This window comes from Budorcas taxicolor, chromosome 23 (genome assembly GCF_023091745.1).
Source record: "Budorcas taxicolor isolate Tak-1 chromosome 23, Takin1.1, whole genome shotgun sequence".
Lineage (NCBI taxonomy): Eukaryota > Metazoa > Chordata > Mammalia > Artiodactyla > Bovidae > Budorcas > Budorcas taxicolor.
Window position 1 is genome coordinate 14,352,970 of NC_068932.1, and position 26,313 is coordinate 14,379,282.

The 26,313-nt window shown below is 37.2% G+C and overlaps 1 protein-coding gene across 1 annotated transcript in view; it reads left to right on the forward strand.

The window, feature by feature from the left end:
* The window catches only part of EXOC6 (exocyst complex component 6), a 173,408-nt gene that overhangs the window by 124,755 nt on the left and 22,340 nt on the right, over positions 1–26,313 (forward strand). Inside the window, exon 21 of the mRNA XM_052661217.1 lies at positions 15,700–15,773. Within this exon, the coding sequence (XP_052517177.1) occupies positions 15,700–15,773 (74 nt within the window). The remainder of the gene's footprint in view (positions 1–15,699; positions 15,774–26,313) is intronic.

Below are 26,313 nucleotides of genomic sequence, written 5' to 3' on the forward strand. Positions count from 1 at the left end.
TGGGAGGGATTGTGGGCAGGAGGAGAAGGGGACGACAGAGGATGAGATGGCTGGATGGCATCACCGACTCGATGGATGTGAGTTTGAGTGAACTCCGGGAGTTGGTGGTGGACAGGAAAGCCTGGTGTGCTGCGATTCATGGGGTTGCAAAGAGTCAGACACAACTGAGCGACTGAACTGAACTGTACTGATACTTGTATGATTAGTTTTTGTTTTAGGATTTTAAGATTATCTCTATTAAATTTTAAGATTTTCCCACAACTACCCTATTGAGATCTTTTTATGTCAAAATTTAATATCATCTTCAGATTTGTAATCATGCTTTTATTTAATAGTCATTAGAAAATGTTGAACAAAACCTGATATCTGTATCCTGATATATAGTACATCAGTGATTATCAAAACATGCTTTTCAGATGAGCAGCAACCGTATCATCTGGGAACTTGTTGGCAATGTGAATTCTTGAACCCCACCTGCTGAATTGTGAATTCTTGGTACAGTTCAGTTCAGTTCAGATCGGTTGCTCAGTCATGTCCCACTCTTTGCGACCCCATGGACTGCAGCACACCAGGCCTCCCTGTCCATCACCAACTCCCGGAGTTTACCCAAACTCATGTCCATTGAGTCGGTGATACCATCCAACCATCTCATCCTCTGTTGTCCCTGCCTTAAATCTTTCCCAGCATCAGGGTCTTTTCAAATAAGTCAGCTCTTTGCATCAGGTGGCCAAAGTATTAGAGTTTCAGCTTCAACATCAGTCCTTCCAATGAACACTCAGGACTGATCTCTTTTAGGATGGACTGGTTGTATCTCCTTGCTGTCCAAGGGATGCTCAAGAGTCTTCTCTAGCACCACAGTTCAAAAGCATCAACCCTTCGGCACTCAGCTTTCTTTATAGTCCAACTCTCACATCCATACATGACTACTGGAAAAAACATAGCCTTGACTAGACGGACCTTTGTTGGCAAAGTAACGTCTCTGCTTTTTAATATGCTGTCTAGGTTGGTCATAACTTTCCTTCCAACTAGTAAGCGTGTTTTAATTTCATGGCTGCAGTCACCATCTGCAGTGATTTTGGAACCCAAAAAGATAAAGTCTGCCACTGTTTCCACTGTTTCCCCATCTGTTTCCTATGAAGTGATGGAACCAGATGCCATGATCTTTGTTTTCTGGATGTTGAGCTTTAAACCAACTTTTTCACTCTCCTCTTTCACTTTCATCAAGAGGCTCTTTAGTTCTTCATTTTACTGCCATAAGGGTGGTGTCATCTGCATATCTGAGGTTATTGATATTTCTCCCAGCAATCTTGATTCCAGCTTGTGCATCATCCACCCCAGCATTTCTCATGATGTACTCTGCATAGAAGTTAAATGAGCAGGGTGACAATATACAGCCTTGACGTACTCTTTTTCCTATTTGGAAACAGTGTGTTGTTCCATGTCCAGTTCTAACTGTTGCTTCCTGACCTGCATACAGGTTTCTCAAGAGGCAGGTCAGGTGGTCTGGTATTCCCATCTCCTTCAGAATTTTCCACAGTTTATTGTGATCCATACAATCAAAGGCTTTGGCATAGTCAAAAAAGCAGAAATAGATGTTTTTCTGGAACTCTCTAGCTTTTTTGATGATCCAGCAGATGTTGGCAATTTGATCTCTGGTTCCTCTGCCTTTTCTAAAACCAGCTTGAACATCTAGAAGTTCACGGTTCACATATTGTTGAAGCCTGGCTTGGAGAATTTAAAGCATCACTTTACTAGCATGTGAGATGAGTCCAATTGTGTGGTAGTTTGAGCATTCTTTGGCATTGCCTTTCTTGGGGATTGAAATGGAAACTAATCTTTTCCAGTCCTGTGGCCACTACTGAGTTTTCCAAATGTGCTGGTGTATTGAGTGCAGCACTTTCACAGCATCATCTTTTAGGTTTTGAAACAGCTCAACTGGAATTCCACCAGTGTAGCACTACTCAAGACAGAAGGGGCATGGTGGAGAGTTCTGACAAAATATGATCCCCTGGAGAAGGGAATAGCAAACCACTTCAGTATTCTTACCTTGAGAACCCCATGAACAGTATGAAAAGGCAAAAAGATAGGACACTGAAAGATGAACTACCCAAGTCGGTAGGTGCCCAATATGCTACTGGAGATCAGTGGAGAAATAACTGCAGAAAGAATGAAGGGATGGAGCCAAAGCAAAAACAACACCCAGTTGTGGATGTAACTGGTGATAGAAGCATGGTCCAATGCTGTAAAGAGCAATATTGCATAGGAACCTGGAATGTTAGGTCCATGAATCAAGGCAAATTGGAAGTGGTCAAACAAGAGATGGCAAGAGTGAACATCGACATTTTTGGAGTCAGCAAACTAAAATGGACTGGAATGGGTGAATTTAACTCCGATGACCATTATATTGACTACTGTGGGCAAAAATCCCTTGGAAGAAATGGAGTAGCCATCATAGTCAACAAAAGAGTCTGAAATGCAGTACTTGGATGCAGTCTCAAAAATGACAGAATGACCTCTTTTTGTTTCATAGGCAAACCATTCAATATCACAGTAATCCAAGTCTGTGCCCTGACCAGTAATGCTGAAGAAGCTGAGGTTGAACAGTTTTATGAAGACCCACAAGACCTTTTAGAACTAATGCCCCCAAAAGATATCCTTTTCATTTTAGGGGACTGGAATGCAAAAGTAGAAAGTCAAGAAACACCTGGAGTAACAGACAAATTTGGCCTTGGAATACAGAATGAAGCAGGGCAAAGCTGATAGAGTTTTGCCAAGAGAACTCACTGGTCATAGCAAACACCCTCTTCCAACAACACAAGTGAAGACTCTACACATGGACATCACCAGATGGTCAGTACTGAAATCAGATTGATTATATTCTTTGCAGTCAAATATGGAGAAGCTCTATACAGTCAGTGAAAACAAGACCGGGAGCTGACTGTGGCTTGGATCATGAACTCCTTATTGCCAAATTCAGACTGAAATTGAAGAAAGTGGGGAAAACCGCTAGACCATTCAGGTATGACCTAAATCAAATCCCTTATGATTATACAGTAGAAATGAGAAATGGATTTAAGGGATTGGATCTGATAGACAGGATGGAGGTTCATGACATTGTACAGGAGACAGGGATCAAGACCATCCCCAAGAAAAAGAAATGCAAAAAAGCATAATGGCTGTCTGAGCAGGCCTTACAAATAACTGTGAAAAGAAGAGAAACCAAAAGCAAAGGAGAAAAGGAAAGATATACCTATTTGAATGCAGAGTTCCAAAGAATAGCAAGGAGAGATAAGAAAGCCTTCCTCAATGATCAGTGCAAAGAAATAGAGGAAAACAATAGAATGAGAAAGACTAGAGGTCTCTTCAAGAAAATTGGAAATACCAAGGGACCATTTCATGCAAAGATGGGCTCGATAAAGGACAAAAATGGTATAGACCTAACAGAAGCAGAAGATATTAAGAAAAGGTGGCAAGAATACACAGAAGAACTGTACAAAAAAGATCTTCATGACCCAGAGAATCATGATGGTGTGATCACTCACCTAGAGCCAGACATCCTGGAATGTGAAGTCAAGTGGGTCTTAGGAAGCATCACTATGAACAAAGCTAGTGGAGGTGATGAAATTCCAGCTGAGCTATCTCAATTCCTAAAAGATGATGCTGTGAACGTGCTGCACTCAATATGCTAGCAATTTTGGCACAGGATATAACAATTTCTTTTTGAATAAGTTTTTCAAGTGATATTGATGCACAGTAAGGTTTGAGAACCATATTATATGGATCTACCTGTTCATATTGACTTAGATCCATTATTCAGAATCTTGTGGGTGTCTTTAGATTTCTTTAGCCAGTTGCTAATTCCCTAGTTGAATTTAACTCATAGTTTTGAATCTTAAGTCGTAAGTCAAAGTTACGAACGCCTTTGCTGGATACCTTGCTGGTCTATAGGAATAATAATGGCCATTGAGTTTTCCTCATCCTTGAGTTAATTACTTTTTCAAAGAAGAAAATGTTACTGCTCTGATTCTTTGTAGGTCCATATTGATTCGTAGTTATTTCTTTCCCTTCAAAAGGTTCAGAAACTATTACTTAAAAGTCTGTGACTGGTTTGTCACAATCCTACTAGTCTGTGTTATGCTAGTAAGAAATCCAGAGTCCAAGAAAGTCAGATAGCAGAGATCAGGACCTAGATATCATAAACCACCAAAGATCCTGGGCACCTCAAGAAATTCAGTCTAAAGATTTTAAACAATAAGAGGTGAGCATCAAATCTAAGCATCAGGAATGGCCTTTATTTTGAATTAAATGTTCCTTTTATCTAGTTTGATTATTTTTCCATCCTTATTACTTTGTAGAAACATTATGCATATATTTCCTAGGCCTTAAAACGTCATTCTGCAGGTAGAAACAAATAGCACAACCAGCTGAGGTTGGGGAGGTAGAAAGTTAGAATAACTCAGTTTCTCATGTCATTCAGCCATTATGCTTTTAGTTGTTGTCTCGTTTTTCTAGTGGTGAAAGAATTAGTACTGATTCATCCATGCGCTCACTTATTTTTTCAAATATGTTTGTGCCCTTTTCCCTGGTATTTCTTGTGACACACAGACTTCTCAGGTTTTAAACTGGCTTGAACTCAAATTTCAGTCTGTAACTGAATTTTTTCCTTGTAGAGTCAACTAGTTTGTAGGAAAGATTCATTTATTCAGATGTTTAATGGGAACCTATTACCTGTTATTACTGGGAAATAAAGAAGATGAATCAGGTTTCAAAGATCTCACATACTGGATGGGGAGAAAACAGACATGTAAATAGCTATAGTGGAATATAAATTCTTTATAGAAGTACATATTACTTGAAAAGAGGGAGCAATTAATTATACATGCCATGGGATTGAAAAGATTGACTATCATGGAAGTGAAATTTGACAGTCTTAAAGGATGAGTATGATTTCATCAAAAGCAAGGAAGGGCATTCTGAACAGAGTGAATGGCATAGGCAAAAGCACTGTGCTGGGATATCTCTGGCGGTACGGTGAATAAGAATCCAGCTGGTAATGCAGGGGACATGGGTTTGATCCCTGGTCCAGGAAGATTCCACATTCCGTGGAGCTACTAAAGCCTGTGCACTCTAGAGCCCATGAGTTGCAACTTCTGAGCCCAAGTGCTATAACCACTGAAGCCTGCGCGCGTAGAGCCTGTGCTTTACAAAAAGGAAAGCCTGTGCTTTACAACTGCAGTGAGAAGCCTGTGCACAGCAACGAAGAGTAGCCCTTACTCACAGCAGCTAGAGAAAGCCCGTGTGCAGCAACAGAAACCCAACACAGCCATGAATAAATAAGTAAAAATTAAAACAGTTTTCTAAAAAGCACTGTGATGAGAGAATGCTTACAGAATCTTCATACAGTCTTTTGTAGCTAGACTATAAGATGCATGATTGAAAGTATTGAAAGATATGGCTGAAAAAACTTAGACTTCTGAACGCTTGGATTTTAGTTAATAAGCAATAGTGATACATTGAAACTTTTTAATAAAGACCAGGACATGGTAAAATTTATATTATAGAAAGTTAACTCTATCATGTGGAAATTAAACTGAAATGAGAGAGGTACTGCAAGTAGGAAGACCTTTTAAAAGACTATTGAACATTTTCGTATGAAGGATAGAAAGAACTTGACTTTGGGCAGTAGGAATGAAGAGAAGAAAATGGATTCCAAACATTTTGAAGGTGGGCATACATAAAGATAGTAAATAAATAAATTTGATATGAATAGGTGGTTAGAATCAGAGACTCTCCTAGTGGAAGAGACCTGAGAATGCATCCCATGTTTGGGGTGGGTGGTATGAAGAGCGGAAGAAAAGAAGAAAAGATGAGGAAGGGTAAGAAAAGCAGGGAAAGAGAAGAGATACAATCATATAGGATAGAAGTTAAGTTCAATATAGAATTTATAATTGTCGGCACCCTGCAGAATGCTGTGCTCACAGAGTATCTGTTGCATAAATGAACAAATTAACAAATCAAGAAGTCTCTATAGCCTACACTTGCTTTTCTGGAGTCTCCTAACTTTGTTATCAAAAAGGACAAGGACTTCTCTGGAGATCCAGTGGTTAAGACTCGGCACTTCCACTGCAGATAGCATGGGCTTGATCCTTGGTCATGTGGAGCCAATATCCTGTGTGCCTCTCGTCACAGCCAAAAATAAATAAATGAATAAATAAAATGCTACTCTTTTGGGAAAAAAGTTAAGGCCAGTTGATGCTGCTGTACTTCTTTTCAAGACCATTCAACTTTTTGGCATATACATAACTGATCATTTATGAAATTCTTCACATATTTGATGACTATGTTTAAATGACTGTTTAACTTCATCTGTTGTGAACTGGGCAGCCATAATTTCTTTATTATTTTCTTGTAGAATTATTTTCATTCCCCTTTCAGTCATTTATCTTCAGGTCTTTTCTGTTGTTGTTCTTGAAAATACCATGGACAGGGAAACCTGGCTGGTTCCCTGTCCAGGGAAAACCATGGGGTCATGAAGAGTCAGACATAACTGAGTGTGCATGTACACACACACACACACACACACACACACACACACAGGTCAGACTTGACAAAATGTCTGAGTTAGGGATGAAATCATATGAACTAACATAGAACTTTTCTTCCCCTTCAGTTTAGTTAAATTCAGTTCAGTAACTCAGTCATGCCCGACTCTTTGCAGCATGAACTGCAGCATGCCAGGCCTCCCTGTCCATCACCAACTCCTGGAGTTTACCCAAACTCATGACCATTGAGTCAGTGATGCCATCCAACCATCTCATCCTCAGTCATTCCCTTCTCCTCCCGCCCTCAGTCTTTCCCAACATCAGCGTCTTTTCAAATGAGTCAGCTCTTCACGTCAGGTAGCCAAAGTATTGGAGTTTCCGTTTCAACATCAGTCCTTCCAGTGAACAACCAGGACTGATCTCCTCTAGGGTGGACTGGTTGTATCTCCTTGCAGTCCAAGGGACTCTGAAGAGTCTTCTCCAACACCACAGTTCAAAAGCATCAGTTCTGCACTTAGCTTTCTTTATGGTCCAACTCTCACATCCATACATGACCACTGGAAAAAACATAGCCTTGACTAGATGGACCTTTGTTGGCAAAGTAATGTCTCTGCTTTTTAATATGCTGTCTAGGTTGGTCATAACTTTCCTTCCAACTAGTAAGCGTCTTTAATTTCATGGCTGCAGTCACCATCTGCAGTGATTTTGGAGCCCCCAAAAATAAAGTCAGCCACTGTTTCCCCATCTATTTCCCATGAAGTGATGGGACCTGATGCCATGATCTTCGTTTTCTGAATGTTGAGCTTTAAGCCAACTTTTTCACTCTCCTCTTTCACTTTGATCAAGAGGCCCTTTAGTTCTTCATTTTACTGCCATAAGGGTTGTGTCATCTGCATATCTGAGGTTATTGATATTTCTCCCAGCAATCTTGATTCCAGCTTGTGCTTCATCCAGCTCAGCGTTTCTCGTGATGTACTCTGCATAGAAGTTAAATAAGCAGGGTGACAATATACAGCCTTGACGTACTCCTTTTCCTATTTGGAACCAGTGTGTTGTTCCATGTCCAGGTCTAACTGTTGCTTCCTGACCTGCATATAGGTTTCTCAAGAGGCATGTCAGGTGGTCTGGTATTCCCATCTCCTTCAGAATTTTCCCACAGTGTATTGTGATCCACACAGTCAAAGGCTTTGGCATAGTCAATAAAACAGAAATAGATGTTTTTCTGGAACTCTCTTGCTCTTTTGATGATCCAGCGGATGTTGGCAATTTGATCTCTGGTTCCTCTGCCTTTTCTAAAACCAGCTTGAACATCTGGAAGTTCATGATTCATGTACTGCTGAAGCCTGGCTTGGAGAATTTTGAGCATTACTTTATTAGCGTGTGAGATGAGTGCAATTGTGCAATAGTTTGAGCATTCTTTGGCTTTGCCTTTCTTTGGGACTGGAATGAAAACTGACCTTTTCCAGTCCTGTGGCCATTCCTGAGTTTTCCAAATGTGCTGGCGTATTGAGTGCAGCACTTTCACAGCATCATCTTTTAGGATTTGAGATAGCTCAGCTGGAATTTCATCACCTCCACTAGCTTTGTTCGTAGTGATGCTTCCTAAGACCACTTGACTTCACATTCCAGGATGTCTGGCTCTAGGTGAGTGATCACACCATCGTGATTATCTTGGTTGTGAAGATCTTTTTTGTACAGTTCTTCTGTGTATTCTTGCCACCTCTTCTAAATATCTTCTGCTTCTGTTAGATCCATACCATTTTTGTCCTTTATTGAGCCCATCTTTGCATGAAATGTTCGCTTGGTATCTCTCATTTTCTTGAAGAGATCTCTAGTCTTTCCAATTCTATTGTTTTTTCCTCTTATTTCTTTGCACTGATCTAGTCTTAAGATGGTTTGAGCACATGTCAGGAAGTTAAGACCATTATTCTAGTCCTGGCTCTCCCTGGATTTGAACAAGTAGCTTTGGTATTTAACAGTTGAGAAGCCTCAATTTTTCCTGTGAAATATTGGATTTGGAATTCATAATTTCCAAAATATATCCTAGGATTCAGAGGTAGTAAAATTTAAGACAAAGAAGAGTATGAATGTCAAAGCCATATATTAATTACTTTCTTCACATCTACAAAGTACTTCCCTGGTGGCTCAGACAGTAAAGCGTCTGTCTACAACGAGGGAGACCCGGGTTTGATCCCTGGGTTGGGAAGATCCCCTGGAGAAGGAAATGGCAATCCACTCTAGGACTATTGCCTGGAAAATCCCAAGGACAGAGGAGCCTGGTAGGCTACAGTCCATGGGGTCGCAAAGAGTCGGACACGACTGAGCAACTTCACTTCACTTGCACAAAGTACTTGGCATTTAGGGGATACAATGTAAACAAAACAGAAAAGGTCCTAACCCTCTTGGGTTTTAGGCCCAGTGGGAAGACATTCATTTTATTTATGATTGCACAAATAAATATGATTACAAGTTGTTAAATTTTAGAGAAGTAGATGGCACTGTGAGAGAGTATAAGAAGCAGACCTAATTTAGTTAAAAGGTGGATGGATTGAGAGTATTAGGTAGTGTTTATGCATGAATAAAGTATGTATTTTTTGTTAACTTGACCATAATCAGTATTATTAGTATAACTATATGGTTGGAGAAGTCAGGAAGGCATCCATTTGGAACTGCAATTGTAGCCTCCTTCTGAACTGCACTGAACATTTGATCCTGTTACAGATTTTATATAAGTTCCAGAGAAATCACTTCTTAGTTGGAGAAGCATTTGCCAAGCTTGGCATGAAGCTGATGTTCTAAGTCTGTGTATGTGCTTTTGTTTTATTAAACATCTCATATATTGGATTCCAATATAAGATATCTTACAAATGCAACTGTATAGAGGAAAAAATAAAAATACCCTCTTAAGTTCCTGTAATGGTATCTGAGAAATCCTTCACAACTCTAAAAAAATAACCAAACATTTCCAAAGGATTTGAAGTACCCAGAATAAGACTATACTTCTTCATATACTTTTTGAGAATGTACTTTTTCATATAATATATTCGACATAAAAATCTAGTTGAGGTCATCAGCTCCTAAGAATTTAACATCTTAAATTCATAAACACTAGAAAAGCTCCAAGTTAAAGAGCACTGGTATCTTTTTCAATGATGAGTTATTGAAAAATAGGTGAATCTCTATATTTGAAGGCCTTGTTTTGTTTTTCATTTGGATAAAGACTTAGCCCACCTCAAAAAACAAACAAACAAAAACCTATAGACTTTTTTGTATGTATGTGGCTATGATCTCAGGACATCTCTTCTAGCCTTGAAAAAGGTCTACACCCCAAAATAAAAGAATCCTGGGAAAATTGTGTTGATGGTATGAGGGGATATTTCAGTATCTTTTTTTTTTTTTCAAGTGAGCTGGATGCTGTTATATTATTTGCTTACTTGAATTTGTTCCTGGTCTTAATGGCATTTTAAGGTATCAAATTTATCAAATTTGCTCCTTTTCCAAGAAAGGAAGAGGAATAGACACTACTTTATATATGTGGGGTGACGAATGTACAGGGGCACTGGTTCCAGAGGCTTGCCCTCCACCGCTACCAGCCACATGTAACAGAATATAACAGTCCAGAAATCTCACAAGTCCTCAGACTCCAGGCATGGGTTCTTCACCATTAGGAAAACCACTAGATGGTGCTCTTCGTCATCCCTTCTAATAACACGTCTGTTCCACGTAGAATACTTTGCCTAGCCAAAGTTTGGGTTCTAACTAGCTACCTTAAATCTTCAGCATAAGAAATGGAATTATGAGCAGTCTCAATATGCAGACTGTTTGTCTTTATATTCAGTCATTTATTTAGTTACAAAATTATTCCATTTTATATGCCCTTGCCTTGTTATCCACAAGCAAAGTTTTGAGATTTTATCTAGCTTAGCCTCCTCATCTTCTTTTTCAGTCTTTTGATCTGTTTACTCTTCTGATTCCGTGGAAATTCTTTCTTCTACTTCCACCCAACCCCTGACAACTTTTCTTACTCTATGTAGATTGTTTCCAAATAATCTACATCTTATGATAAAGATAACTGTCTGCCTAGGACAAGACTGTTTAAGGATTTATATTTTCATGCCAAAGATATATACTTACAGCCTGACTTCTTAAGCCATCTTTCCTCCCTCCATGCAAACCCTGTACATCTGTCTATAGATCCTAAGGGCAGGAAGGGCGTATTTTCCTACTTAAAGTCTTGTTATATTTACAAATAATTAGTGCTTTTTTCCCCTATGTGTATGTGTGCTAAGTTGCTTCAGTCATGTTGAACTGTTTGTGACCTTATGGACTGTAGACTGCCAGGCTCCTCTGTCCATGGGATGCTCCAGGCAAGAATACTGGAATGGGTTGCCATTTCCTTCTCCAGGGAATCTTCCTGACCCAGGAGTTGAACCCAGGTCTCCTGCATTGCAGGCAAATTCTTTACCATGTGAGCTGTTAGGGAAGCTCTTTTTTTCCTCCTATAGATACTGTTTATTCTCTTAAAACTTCAGAGATTTACAATTTGGAAGTGGTTTTTGTTTTTTGTGGGGTTTTTTTTGTCATTATTACCACAACTTCTCCAGCAGGTGTTATTTTTTGCTTTTAGTTTCATCTAAATTAATGCAGTTTTATCTTCTTCCCAGTTAGACTAATACAGCAAAGTTTTACCTTACCAATAAGATGACACCTCCCTCTCTAATCTTAGAGAATTTTTAAACTCAGAATCAGTATTAAGTTCCATGTTATAGCAAAAAATAAGAGGACATGAATATATCACGAAGTTTTGTTTTTAAGAAGAAATAATCAAATTGGAGGCACTAAGAGAAAAAAAAAACCCAAAGATTTTGACTTTCTTTAGAAAAAAGCCACAAAAACCTTTAGAAAGCTGGGAACCTATTTTTAAATATCTTATTGAAAGACCAAAATCAGCATATGTTTTTAAAAAATACTCTTAATGGTCTGACTAATGACAAAGACAAAGAAATCATATTAGGAAGTAGGTATTATTGAATAAAAAGCTGGCCCAAGAGAGAAGAACAAAGAAAATTGACAAAGCATATACAAAATGAGAATCTGGATGAGCCAAGGAGGGTTCTGAAGACAAACTAAAGGGATCCCCAAATAAAATTAGTCATCAGTTCTTTAAGAAGTTCATAGCTTGAAATCTATCTCTAGAATTATTGGGACAGCATTTGAATAAATGAATTATTTGTATTATTCATTCATTTAACACATTTACTGAATATCTCTTGTACACTAGGCACAGAGTATGTGAAAGTTAAAACAAAACCCAAAATCTCTATTTCTGTGAGCTTCTTGTTTGGTGGACGAACTCACGATTTAGTTTTGGCTGAAGGAAACATTTGGAGTATTCACCCTTAATTATTTTGAAATAAATACATGAAATATGCACAGAATGTTCTAGATTTACACTTTCCAGTAGTCATATGGTCTGGTGGGAAAACACAGACAGGTAAACAATGACTTATAAGATAGGAAAACAGGTACTGTAGTTAGGCTGTGTTAGGCGTTGCAGTGAGATCACAGAGGAGGGACCTAACCCAGCCTTCAGGGTAATGGACGTCTTCCATAGAAGATGTATGGAATGGTAGGTAGGATAAGTAAGAGTTACCCACTGAAGAAGAGAAAGGATGCTCCAGGCAGAAGGAGCAGAGGTACTGTGAAAAGAGGTTGTGGCGCATACAAGGAAGCGCAGGTGGTTTGGAAGGCGCCCCTGCAGAAGTGGTAAGAGATCAGTTTAGAGAGATCGGTTGTAAAGGACCTTACTTGTCTACTTTATTGGGAAGGTGATGGGGAGCCAGTGAAAGGTTTTACACTATGAAGTGTCACAAATCATATTTACATCTGATATAAATCATACTGGTGAAAGTGGATGGAAAGAGTGCACAAGAAGCAGAGAGACCAAATAGGGAGTGTATTTTTGTAATCCAAGCAAGAAATGATGATAGCTTGAATTAAGATAGATACAGATTCAGACTCAAGATATTGTAGAAGGTTAAAAACAACAGGATTGACTGCATCAGAGTTTTAGAGAAGTAAAGAAAAAGATATGAAGCCTCTTAGCCCTAAGAATCATTTGTGGGAAAGACCTGAGAGCTATAAAGTAGTGAATTTCACTTCCATATTGGTTACATAATTAGGAGAGATGGTATATAAGATGAGGCTGAATACTTAATCAGATAATGGATCAGTGAATTGAATATCAGGAAATCTGAATTAGCTGTGTGATCCTGGACAAATCAATTTAAACATCCCTGCCCTTTAAAATTAAGAACATGGTGTCTTTAAACTGAGCCTTCAGAGGACTGTTAGAGATATTCCAAAGAGAGTGTCTTTTCTAGCTGCAAGACTTTGTGATCCATCATCTACTTGCCCTGTTTACTAAGATAAGTTATTATAATGATCAAAGACGATGGTATGTGAGAAAGTGCTTTGTAAGCTATAAGGTACTATATAAATTTATGGTACGATTATAATTTTAACACTAAGCTCTTTGGTTTAATGCCAAGCATTGGGGCTTAATAAACTATAGTATCTCAAATAGGAATTGAGAGAGCAGAAAACTGACAGATTATTTTCCGTGTAGAAAAATTCTGGAAGATTAAGTAGATAATAATTGAAGTATAATTGGAATTGAGCTGATTTTTGTGTTTGATATATAAAGTAAGTCTCTTTGTGTGATAGGAGGTCTATGTGTGTGTGTGTCTGTATAGATGGTGATGGTAGAAGCTGAGCTAACATTTATAGTCTTGGTTAGAGACAACTAGGGATTAATAGTTAATTGTCACTTGGAAAGAGTAGCCTGAGACTTTCCAAAAAAGCCAACAATATGCTGGATGGTCTTAAGAAAAAAACTTTTTAGATTAAAAAAAAAATCTTTACTTTTAGGGTATTAGAATTTTGCTTGTTGTTTTTCAGTTAAGATCTCGTGTTATTAAAGAGAGGTAACCAGTTATCTGGGCCATGGTAGGGGGTGATGGAGTTGCACCAGTATGAAGCTATTCTACCTCTTTTCCTTTTTTGGCTAGGCCACGTCTTAGTTATGGCACATGGGAAATTTGAGCTTTGTTCCAGCGTGCGATCTTTAGTTGCAGCATGCAAGCTCTTAATTGTGTAGGATCTAGTTCCCTGACCAGTAATGGAACCCAGGCCCCCTGTATTGGGAGCTCAGAGTCTTAGCCAACTAAACCACCAGGGAAGTCCCAGAGTTTTCTACTTTCCATTGTGTGAAAAGACAGTGATGTGAGTAAATTATACTAAACTGAAAAGTATGGTTACATTTGCTGAATGAATCTTAGTTTTCCAGAAATAGGGGGCCTGAGAAAGGTGAATATAGTCACCTATCTAATGGGCATAGCTGCTTAGTACCTACCTAGCAGAGAACCAGGAAGTGGGGAGGAAAATGGTGTAACTCTGAGTAACTAAAAGGTACATATACTCAAAGGCATATATAAACTCATTCACATTACTTGTGGGAGAGGATCCTGTTTAGACTATATTTTCTCTTCCTTTAGGTACTATTCTAATACAATTAGCTGACTTACCTGCTCAAGAAGATTATAGATGACATAATAAGAGATGAGTGAGAGAGCAGGGCGTAAGAATTTATGTAAAAACCGTAAGAGAGAAGGCAGAAAAATTATAAAATATAGACACAAGAACACAGCATTCTGAGCTATTAAATGTAACAGAGAACAGTTAATGCTATAGCAGCCCTGGGAATTTATTGTGTAGGATAAAAATTGTTCTTAATGGTTATCAATGAAGAGAATTAAGAAAAGTTTAAATAGTATTTAGTATTATTTTTTAAAAAGACATGGAAAGAATTATGATGCAGTTTAAAATTTTAGGAAAAAATGCTTATGATGAAAAAAAAGTTTTTATGCTTAAAGTAAAGTGATCATTAATTGTACAACATGCACAATAAAAACTTAATTTGAATTCTTCATTCTCTAAAAATGCCAAATTAAGCTGTTCTAGACTTTCATAAATTTATGGTTTTTAATTGTTGATTTTGAGCCATTCTAAACTGTATTTCACATAGAAAATAAAGTTAAGAATTATTGTTGTTATCCCAAAATCTATATAAAATTTTTTGTGGTTTCTAAAATACTGGCTCAGATAAATTAACAAATGGAAAATTTGCAATACTTTCTAAGAAAAGTCAGGTATTAGTGGGGAGGGCAAGTGGTGGCAGACATTCGTATTCTTATCAGAGAAGCATGTGTGTAAAATGATAGGGTCTTTTTAATGAGCCACAAGGCTTTTGTTTTCAGAATAACTAGTATTGAGATTGTCTTCAATTAACTAAACAAAGCTGTGTTACTAGTATTAAATTTTTGTAAGTATAAAAAATTTTTGAAAGAGATTCCCTCGTGGTCCGGTGGGTAGGACTTAGCACTTTCACTGCAGTGGCCTGGGTTTAATCACTTGTCTGGGAATTATGATCTCTAACTGTGTAGCTTGGCTCTTTCAAAATACTTTTTGTCTAAAGATATTAAGAAATCTGTCTTATGAAATCTAATTTTTAAGATATCCCTAGTTTTTAAAGAAGTGGGATTCCTTTATGGAAAAAAATTATTTGAAAGAAAGACATTCCTGCATCATCCTCATTTTGCTAATTCGAACATTTCCCCTATGTGTTGCTTTCTTACATGGCTGCCTATTATTGCTGTTAGCTAGAAGTAGGATTTTATGGAGCATAATCCATAACAAAGCAGATGTTTTCAAGTATTTTGATAACCATGCCATCAGTATAGTTTCAAAATGCTTCTATTCATCTAAGGCTAAAGAGAGTCAAAAAACGTTTCTTGATTGAAGTATATTACTACCCTTGAACTTTTGTGGGATAACCATTTAAAATTTATTGTAATTAATGATTTAGAGTAATTAAATGGCAGATTAGAAGTTTGAAATGATTGAAATATTTGTGGTAATGGGTGTGGAGAACATTCGCAGTGGTGAAATTGAAGGTTATAAATAGTCTTTATTTGAAATGATTACTTGTAAATAATTTAATATATTTTTAATGAGTAGAAATTAATTTAGTGCTTAAACCCTTGTATATTTTGCAATTTTGTTTATATATATATATTTTTTTTTTTTTTTTTAATAGTGTTTGCCAGCTCTGAGCCGGTGCCAGGATTCCAAGGGGATACCCTGCAACTTGCATTTATTGACCTCAGACAAGTAAGATGTAATAATGTACTTTTCATTTATTGCTTTCTACCTCTTGCCTTTTTCTTTTCTTTTTTTTAATGCTACAGGAATGCTTGTTTTTGCCTTGAAACAACTTTTCTTCAGAGAAGTGCTTCTTTGATAATTAGGTGTTTGGTCCTTCTCTCTGAACCTGTATCCATTCAGTGTCTCAACCTCATAGGGCATTCTTGTTGGTGACTATTTAATTTAGTTGTTATTAGCAAAGCACATGACTAAATACTAACTTTATTCTTTGGTTTATTGATACTTTAAGTTCTTAATGATTTTATGGTCATATATGAAAATTTGGTAGTATAACATTAGTGTTAGGACCCAAGTTAAGTATAAATTATTACAGCCATAAAAGGAATCCCTTGATTAAAATGTTGTCAGCGTAAAGAGTGCTATTTTTATGGTTTTTCTGTATGCCTCCAGAAAGAAGAATAAAACTAATTTTTAAAGGTAATTAATTATGGTGGTGGTAGTGACGTTTATATAGTTCTTTTCCAGTCATATAACTCTAAATATAATGACAAATGTGGTGATTTTTAAATCTCTTCTATTCTTTTTACTGCTCTTTAACTTCTCTACTATATTGCCATTTTCTTTATTTTCTCCATATTACCTTGTCCCATCTCCCTCATAATTTTTCTTCTTATGCTCTTCTTCCTCTTTCCCCCTCCTTTTTCTTTCTTAATCCCAGGATTAAGGTGTTTAATCAAGCAAGAGTGTGGAGGAGGGGTAAATCCAAGTAAGAGGGCTCAGGAGTGTTGGAATTGACAACAGGAGTGACTGCCGCCTTCGGCAAGAAGACCCAGATGAAGATAGAATTAAATATCAGTCTATTAATGCTCCCATCCCCTTTGGCGGGTGGAGATAGATGGGGCTCCACCATTATTGGTATGAGTAAACGCTTCCACAGTGACGTTAAAGAGCTCTGATTTCATTAAATGTTTGACCGTAGAGCTGCTTTTGCTCATTCCAAGCCAATGTTCAATAAGTATTTATGAACTACTAGGTACTAATTATTCGGAGAGGGGAGATGTGGTTAAAATCCACATAAAAGTATTATTAAAGATAGTTCCATCCTTATGGAACTTAATAATCCTTTAGAAAATCACAGTATCCACAAACTGGGTAGGAATACTTATATGACAGTGAGTCGTGTGGAAATAACTCGTATTTCAAGTCAGGTTTAGAAGGAAATTAGAAAAGCCATTCCTGTTGCCCAATTATAATCTGTAAAGCACTGAACATATAAAATATAATCACATTTATTTCTGTTTACAGTCAGCATTTGTGTATTATGCCAAACAAGGAACACTGTTATGAACAGTGTTCATAACACTGATCTGTGACCTAGATCTGTAGATGGTTAGCTACTTAGATCTATAGATGATTAGCTTTACTAAGCTGGGGAAGATAGTAGAAAATGAAAAAAGTGGATTCTGAACTTCCATTTCAGTTTACCAGAAGATATTCTTACTATTGATGGTAGATCTGTTTTCTTCACAAGTAGTTATCTTTGTTGCTGCCCTCTTCCCCGAGTAAGATTATATAGAAAACTGAGTCCTTTAATATTTATTGTTTACTATTTTTTCAGTTTTCTATGAATTTTATGCTGTTCTAGTTTATAATGTCATGTAGGATTGTAGATGATCCAGTGGATGTTGGCAATTTGGTCTCTGGTTCCACTGACTTTTCTAAAACCAACTTGAACATCTGGAAGTTCACAGTTCACGTATTGCTAAAGCCTGGCTTAGAGAATTTTAAGCATCACTTTACTAGTGTGTGAGATGAGTGCAGTTGTGCGGTAGTTTGAGCATTCTTTGGCATTGCCTTTCTTTGGGATTGGAATGAAAACTCACCTTTTCCAGTCCTGTGGCCACTGCTGAGTTTTCCAAATTTGCTGGCATATTGAGTGTAGCACTTTCACAGCATCTTCTTTCAGGATTTGAAATAGCTCAACTGGAATGCCATCACCTCCACTAGCTTTGTTCATAGTGATGCTTCCTAAGGCCCACTTGGCTTCACATTCCAGGATGTCTGGCTCTAGATGAGTAATCACACCATCGTGATTATCTTGGTCGTGAAGATCTTTTTTGTACAGTTCTGTGTATTCTTGCCACCTCTTCTTAATCAAATTGCCAACATCTGCTAGATCATCAAAAAAGCAAGAGAGTTCCAGAAAAACATCTATTTCTGCTTTTTTGACTATGCCAAAGCCTTTGACTGTGTGGATCACAATAAACTGTGGAAAATTCTTCAAGAGATGGGAATACCAGACTACCTGAACTGCCTCTTGGGAAACCTGTATGCAGGTCAGGAAGCAGCAGTTAGAACTGGACATGGAACAACAGATTGGTTCCAAATAGGAAAAGGAGTACGTCAAGGCTGTATATTGTCACCCTGCTTATTTAACTTCTATGCAGAGTACATCATGAGAAACGCTGGGGTGGAGGAAGCACAAGCTGGAATCAAGATTGCTGGGAGAAATATCAATAACCTCAGATACGCAGATGACACCACCCTTATGGCAGAAAGTGAAGAGGAACTAAAGAGCCTCTTGATGAAAGTGAAAGAGGAGAGTGAAAAAGTAGGCTTCAAGCTCAACATTCAGAAAACGAAGATCATGGCATCCGGTCCCATCACTTCATGGGAAATAGATGGGGAAACAGTGGAAACAATGGCTGACTTTATTTTTCTGGACTCCAAATTCACTGCAGATGGTGATTGCAGCCATGAAATTAAAAGACGCTTACTCCTTGGAAGGAAAGTTATGACCTACCTAGACAGCATATTGAAAAGCAGAGAAATTATTTTGTCACCAAAGTCCGTCTAGTCAAGGCTATAGTTTTTCCAGTAGTCATGTATGGATGTGAGCATTGGACTATAAAGAAAGCTCAGCACCGAAGAATTTGGTGTGAATTTGATGCTTTGAATTGTGGTGTTGGAGAAGACTCTTGAGAGTCCTTTGGACAGCAAGGAGATCCAACCAGTCCATTGTAAAGGAGATCAGTCCTGGTTGTTCATTGGAAGGACTGATGCTGAAGCTGAAACTCCAATACTTTGGCCACCTGATGTGAAGAGCAGACTCATTGGAAAAGACCCTGATGCTGGGAAAGACTGAGGGCAGGAGGAGAAGGGGACGACAAGAGAATGAGATGGTTGGATGGCATCACCGACTCAACGGACGTGGATTTAGGTGGACTCTGGGAGTTGGTGATGGACAGGGAGGCCTGGCGTGCTGTGGTTCATGGGGTCACAAAGAGTTGGACACGACTGAGCGACTGAACTGAGGATTGTAGTTAGGATCACATAATTTTTAAAAAAATTTTATTGGAGTATAGTTGACTTACAATGTTGTGTGAGTTTCAGTTGTACAGATGCATATATTCATTCTTTTTCAGATTATTTTCTCATATAAGTGATCACAGAATATTGAATAGAGTTCCCTGTGCTATACTAACTACCATGGGGCTTCCGGGTGGCTCAGACGGTAAAGAAACTGCCTGCAAAGCTAGAGACCTGGGTTTGATCCCTGGGTTGGGAAGATCCCCTGGAGGAGGGTATGGCAACCCACTCCAGTATTCTTACCTGGAGAATCTCCGACAGAGGAGGCTGGCGATGGGGTTGCAAAGAGTCAGACACGACTGAGTGACTAAGCACAGCACTTCAGCATACTACTATACTACTATATCGTAGTGTGAATATGTTAATTCCAAACTCCTGATTTATCCATCTTCTTCACGCTTCCCCTTTGGTAACCATAATTTTGTTTTCAGTCTCTGTAAATCTGTTTTTGTTTTGTAAGTAAGTTCATTTGTATTTTTTAAAAAATTACATTCTACATATGAGTGATATCACATGGTATTTGTCTTTTTATGTCTGTGTACTTAGTGTGGTAAGTCCATCCATCCCTAGGTCCATCCATGTCGCTGTAGGATCACATAATTTATAATGCTTTTGGCAAAGATTCTGTTCCTTGATTTGCCCAGATAGGTGGTTGGTTCACAGCAGATTAAGATTGATCCTAGGTACTTTCTTCCTTCAAACAATCATCATTTGACAGCAAAAAAAATCTCTTTACAAGCATATAACCCACTAGGGAAATGTTATAAAAGCATAATTATAAATATTAATAAACATTTCAAGTCTTTTTGGTTGATTTACTTATCAGGTATGTGTACTTAGAGGCGTTAAGTCCAGATTGACATTTCCTCATCAAGGTAATTTCTTGAAGAGATTTAAGTGAATAAAAAAGTCTGTTCTAAACATTTAGAATTATGACATTAGAATTCTAAAACATTTAGAATTATGACAAGTACATAGAACTGTTAAAAGATTAATGTAGAAATAACCAGTTAATATAAAACACAATTTTAAAGTATGGTAGTTAGTATGCAGTGAAAGTGAGTAGTGGATAGAAGATTTTGATGAACTAGCTTTTTATGTATTAATTTTTCTAGTCTTAAAAGAGGCTTAAAATTATTTGCCCTGATTATTAATGTTAACACTGAATCATACTTTCTTCTTGTACTTATTTATTCTAAAACAGTATGCAGCTAATTCTTTAAGTACTGGACCATGGTGATATAACATGAGTTTTATGATTTCAGAGGCATGGATTTAACAATAACTTGATAATGATAGTTATTTTTCACCTATGTTTGTTTTTCAGATTAACTTACAAATAGTTTAGTAGTAAAATTCCAAGTATGGAAATTGGCCAAAAATATAATTTGTTTTGAAAACTTTAATCTCATATAAGGTGATACAATTTTTTTATCAATGTCAGTGATTATTTAAATAAGGATGCCTTAAAGTATCAGTAGTGTTATGTTCCTGCCTTCATAAAGATATTTCATAGCAGCATATTATTTTAACACTTTTATGTAAAGTAGTATATCACCAAACATAAAGAGGGTGCTAACACTTTTATTTACATTTCAGTTGAATTTCTGCACTTTTCCTTCTTTTTTTCCTGGTCTGTGATCCATTTCTGTCTTAATAGGGCAGCTGACAGTTCTTTTCAAGTGTACTTAGAAAGGCAAAAGAGCCCTTTTCATAGTACTTATAAGAGGTCATGCTTCTGTTTTTTAGTTTGAATTTGATACTGCTTCATGAATTGCTGGGTATGAAAGATTAGGAAGTAGGTCCAGTGGTCACATTTTACCTGCCCACCCGGACTTTGCCCTGAGGTCAAACTCCTGGTACTTGCTGTTCTGAATAGAGGAGTTGATGACAAGTATGAGCTGATACAAGAGGAAAGTTAGAACCATATCAAAGCTGAAGGCAAGAGAATTGGGACTCAATGAGAGACTGTAGCTAAAAGATGGATCATCAGAATTGCCCTCTTCTAAAGAAAAGGAAATAGCTGACCTGTGAGTGAAAAGACTTTATCATCCTGCCAATCACATGCTTGCTAATGGAAGCCAGTTATCTCAACAACATTTTAAGACCTTCTGACCCAGTAGACAGTGTGGAGGATTAGCAGTACTGGTACTGTCTTATGTGAGTATCCTTCCTCACTCAGTTTTAAATGTGCTGTTTGAACATGATTTGTCTGTGTATACTTTTTTAGAAGTAAAGCCTACTATCCTTCTACCCCCAGTTCTGAAATGAAGTCACTAAATGATGATGGACTTTGATATACTTGTTTGTATCTGTTTTCTTTTACAAAGACCATCTCTTTTGTTAAATATAATCTTTCAAATGGATTTCAAAAGAATTTCAAAATAAGTAAAATGAAAACCTGAAAAAAATTTTAAATATTTTTATTATAAGATTCTTTATATAATATATAGTATTCAATAATACATTTTAAAATAACTCATTCTTAATACATAGCAAAACTTCACTAAATGTCACTGAAAAAAGAGGTGTCCCATGTAACTGAATTTCCCAGGAAACTAAAGATTAGTGTTTAATCACTAAAACTTTTAAAATGTAGCCAAGTTAGTGGGAAACTTTAAGAATATGTCTCTCACCTTCATAGCTTCTTATTGAGCATAACTCTCATGGTGGACTGAGCATTCATGCCTCACTAATAATCCTGATAGCAAATCCTCTTTACCTGGTCCTGTTTCACTTTGTGATAAATTAGACTGGCAAGATATTATTGCTGCATCTGACAATATCTTGATAATCCTTCAGATAATAGGGAGAGCTTGAGGTAGGTTAGATGAAATGCAGTTAGGTAGGATTGAAGCTAATAAAACAATCTCTTCCCCAGAGAATATTGGCTGATGTATCATTATCACCCTCAAGCAGTGTGTTCTGAAGTGTCTTTCCAGGAACGTTGATTTCTCAGGATGAGAAAAGATTTCTTTAAAAAAGATTCTAAGTCAGCTAAGTTTAGGAAACACTTTATACTCTAATCCCCTCTTGGAGACTTACCACATGCATTAGAATTGTAAGGACTGAGAAATGATTTGGTAACCCAACATTACCTAAACTCACAGAATACGTCCCTTGCTAATTTGGAGTTGTATTACATGAACATACTTTGGGAAATGCTGCTTTAAGTCAGGATTCTAGCAACACCCTCTTGATGTCTGTCTTTGACAGTTTGGGATGAACATATTTTTTAAGTGATGACTTGGATAAATACATAGAGGAAATATGAACTATATATATAGATTACACAAAGCTAGAAGACTTACCTAAAATGATAGAAGACAGAATCAAAGTGCTCTCTGTAGACTAGAGTGATAAGCCAAAGCTAACAGTTACATTTAGCAAGAAAAATATTGAGTGTTCTATTTAACTTTTTTAAAATTAAATTTTTAAAAATACAGAATGTGGTAAATCTGACTTTTATTATGAAAAAGATCTTGTTTTAGTTAACTTCCAAATGAGCCAGCAGTGTGCTGGGAATTCTTAGATTGCATTAATGAATGTGTGATATTTGGGATAGACTACTGTGATTTAAGGCTGTTAAGACTGTGCTTTAAGTATTGCATGGTTTGAGAACACATAAGAGAGAATTACAAGGGAAATGAGAGATCGGATACCTTGTCATATGAAGAGCCTTTAAAGATGTGATACTAAGGGACTTCCAGCAGTCCAGTGGCTAAGACTCTGTGCTTCCACTGCAGGGACCATAGGTTTGATCTCTGACTGGGGAACTAAGATCCCACATGCCGTGTGGCTAAAAGAAAAAAAATCTGGGAATATATAGTCTAAACCCTTAGAGAGGTATCCTTTTATGACATTGCTCAGTTGTGTCCGACTCTTTGCAACCCCATGGACTGTAGCCTACCATGCTCCTCTGTCCATGGGATTTTCCAGGCAAGAGTACTGGAGAGGGTTGCCATTTCCTTCTCCAGAGGATCTTCCAAACCCAGGGATTGAACCCAGTTCTTCTGCATTGTAGGCAGACACTTTACCATCTGAGCTACCTCAAATACATGGTTCTTATTAGCCTATATTTGAGTCATTTTCTATACCATTTTCTGTTGCCTATTACAGTTCAGCTCAGTTCAATTGCTCAGTTGTGTCTGCCTCGTTGGACCCCATGAACTGCAGTACTCCCAGCTTCCCTGTCCATCACCAACTCCAGGAGCTTGCTCAAACTCATGTCCATTGAGTCGGTGATGCCAACCAACCATCTCATCCTCTGTTGTCCCCTTCTCCTCCTGCCCTCAATCTTTCCCAGCATCAGGGTCTTTTCCAATGAGTCAGCTCTTCCCATTACATAGCCAAAGTATTGGAGCTTCAGCTTCAGCATCAGTCTTTCCAATGAACATTCAGTACTAATTTCTTTTGGGATTGACTGGTTTGATCTTCTTGCAGTCCAAGGGATTCTCAAGAGTCTTCTCCAACATCACAGTTCAAAAACATCAATTCTTTGGCACTCAGCTTTCTTTATGGTCCAACTCTCACATCCACACATGACCACTGGAAAAACTATAGCTTTGACTAGACAGACAAATGGCCAACAAATGGCAAAGTAATGTCTCAGCTTTTTAATATGCCCTCTAGGTTGGTCATAGCTTTTCTTCCAAGGAGTAATAACCCTATGCCATAAAAATTACAGTTTTTCTTTCCTATGTAGGATTAGATTCCATTTTCAAGTATTTTATTTCTGGCAAAACAGGGAAAAGAGGAGTGATCATTCCTCTGAACTGTGTGTAGAGAATTTGAGAGAGAATTCGCATTGTGTAAGATATATTTGGAACTCACAGCACTTTTCAGATAAATGTTTTATTGAAATATAACATACATTCAAACAACTCATAGATGTACTATTGCTAATTTTTGACAAAGGGAATACCCGGATCTGTAACACCCAGATCAAAAAGAACAACTTGACTAGGAAGTACCCTGAAAGAGACCACCAGCCCTCACTGTACTTCTCCCTCTCAAAGGATAATAACTATAGTGATTTCTAACACCACAGATAAATTTTGTCTAATTTTGAACTTTGTGTACATGGAATCAGGACTTCCCCAGTGGCTCAGTTGGTTAAGAATCTGACTGCAATGCAGGTTCAATCCCTGGGTGGGAAAGATCCCTTGGAGAACGAAGTGGGAACCCACTCCAGTATTGCCTGAAAAATCCCATGGACAGAGGAGCCTGATGGCCTACAGTCCATGGGGTCACAAAGGGTCAGTTACAACTGAGTGTCTAAGCATATAGGCATATATATGTATGTGGAATCATGCACTGCTAACTTCTTGGTTCTGTCTTCTTTTGCTGAGTATTATGTTTGTGAAATTTATCCATGCTGTTACATGTAGCTATGGTTCATTCATTCTCTTTGCTGTGTAGTCTACCATTATATAAATATGCTGTAATTTATACATTGATGGGCATATGAATTGATAACAGTTTTACTGTTATAAATTGTGCTAACATGACATGCTATGGCATGTCTTTTGATGAATGTGCACACATTTTTTTTTTGAGGTATTTTACCTAGGAGTGGAATTGCTGAGTCAGGGGAATAGGTTTATAATCATTTGTAATAGATACTGTGAAGCAGTTTTCCACAGCAGGGGTACTGGTTCGTACCTCATACTCCAGCCAGCCGTGTAAAAGAGTTCTTTCTGCTCTGCATCCTTGCTACCACTTGATGTTAGTTGTCTTTTCCTTTTCAGGCTTTCTAGTGGGTATTAAATACTTTTACATTGTGGCTTTAATCTGCATTTCCTTGATAACTTACAAAATTGAACTCCTTTTCATTTATCTGTTGTCTATTTGAATATCCTCTTTTGTGAATAACCTTTTCAGGTTTTTGCCAATTTATTTTTCAATTGGATTGTCTACTTCTTACTGATGTCTACAAGTTCTTTGTGTGTTCTGACTATGAGTCCTTTTCCAAGTGTGTGTATTGCAGGTATCTTTTGCTCTGTGAGTTGTCTGTTAACTCTTACTGATGGCTTTTGATAAATAAAAGCTCATAATTTTAATGAAATCCAATTTATCATTTTTTTCTTCGTGATTAATCAGTTCTTTTCATTGTTCCATTTAAGAAGTCTTTACCTACCCCTGAAACTGTAAGTGTTTTCTTCTAAGCTTTATTGTTTAACCACTCATATTTAGGTTTACAGTGCATCTGGAATTGATTTTTGTGCATGGTATAGAGTGTAAGGTTCAAGATTCATTATGTTCCATATGTTATCCAGTTGACCCAGCACCATTTATTGAAAAGAATTGGCTCTCATAGCATTTCAGTGTAAAATAATTATCAAACACAAGACTTTGAAACATAAATGATATGTATTTCTAATATACAAGTAACATGCTTTCTGTTGTCCCCCAGTTCACTGTATGCTTATAGTTCATGATTCATGCCATTCCTCATTAACAAATTAGTTATAGGGCTGAGGTTTTAAAATAGCAGCCTAACTATATCCCTACCACATCAAAGGTATTTTTAAAAATAAAGCAGTTCTGGAGCAAGTATTCATAACAATACAGGTAACATAAAAGAAAAAAGCAAAGCGATAAGCCCATGAAGGCAAGAATCATGCCTTTTTTGTTCACTACTATACATCTACTGTTTAATGCTGTTCCTGGCACATAGTAAACGATCAGTAAATGTTGAATAAGTGAATGCAAATTATTCAGCTATATTAAAAATATTTTTGGTGGGTAGGTATTACCAAATATTTCTAATTTGGTATTAGGAATTGGGATACTCCATATAAGTTAATGTTCCCTGTAAAAAAACATACTTTAAAAGAAATAAAATTTTCTTTACTATTTCAGTTATTTTTTATAGGAATAGTTCTAAAAAATATATGACACATTTCTCTGCCTTCTCATGTAAAAGTGTAAGCATTACAAACATTTCTTGATTTCTCTTGGTCATTTAGGGATACTAAAAGAAATGTTGTCATTGCTCCAAAACCAACTGTTCTTTAATGGATAAAGAAATATTTTTAGTAGAGGAATTATAGGAATTTAGACAAAGGCAATATATGCCTTAATTGAGCGATCAACAATGACTAAATATAAAACTAGAACTTAAATAAAGCTACATTTATTTGGAACAGTGAGTCATGAAGAAAGTAGATTATAG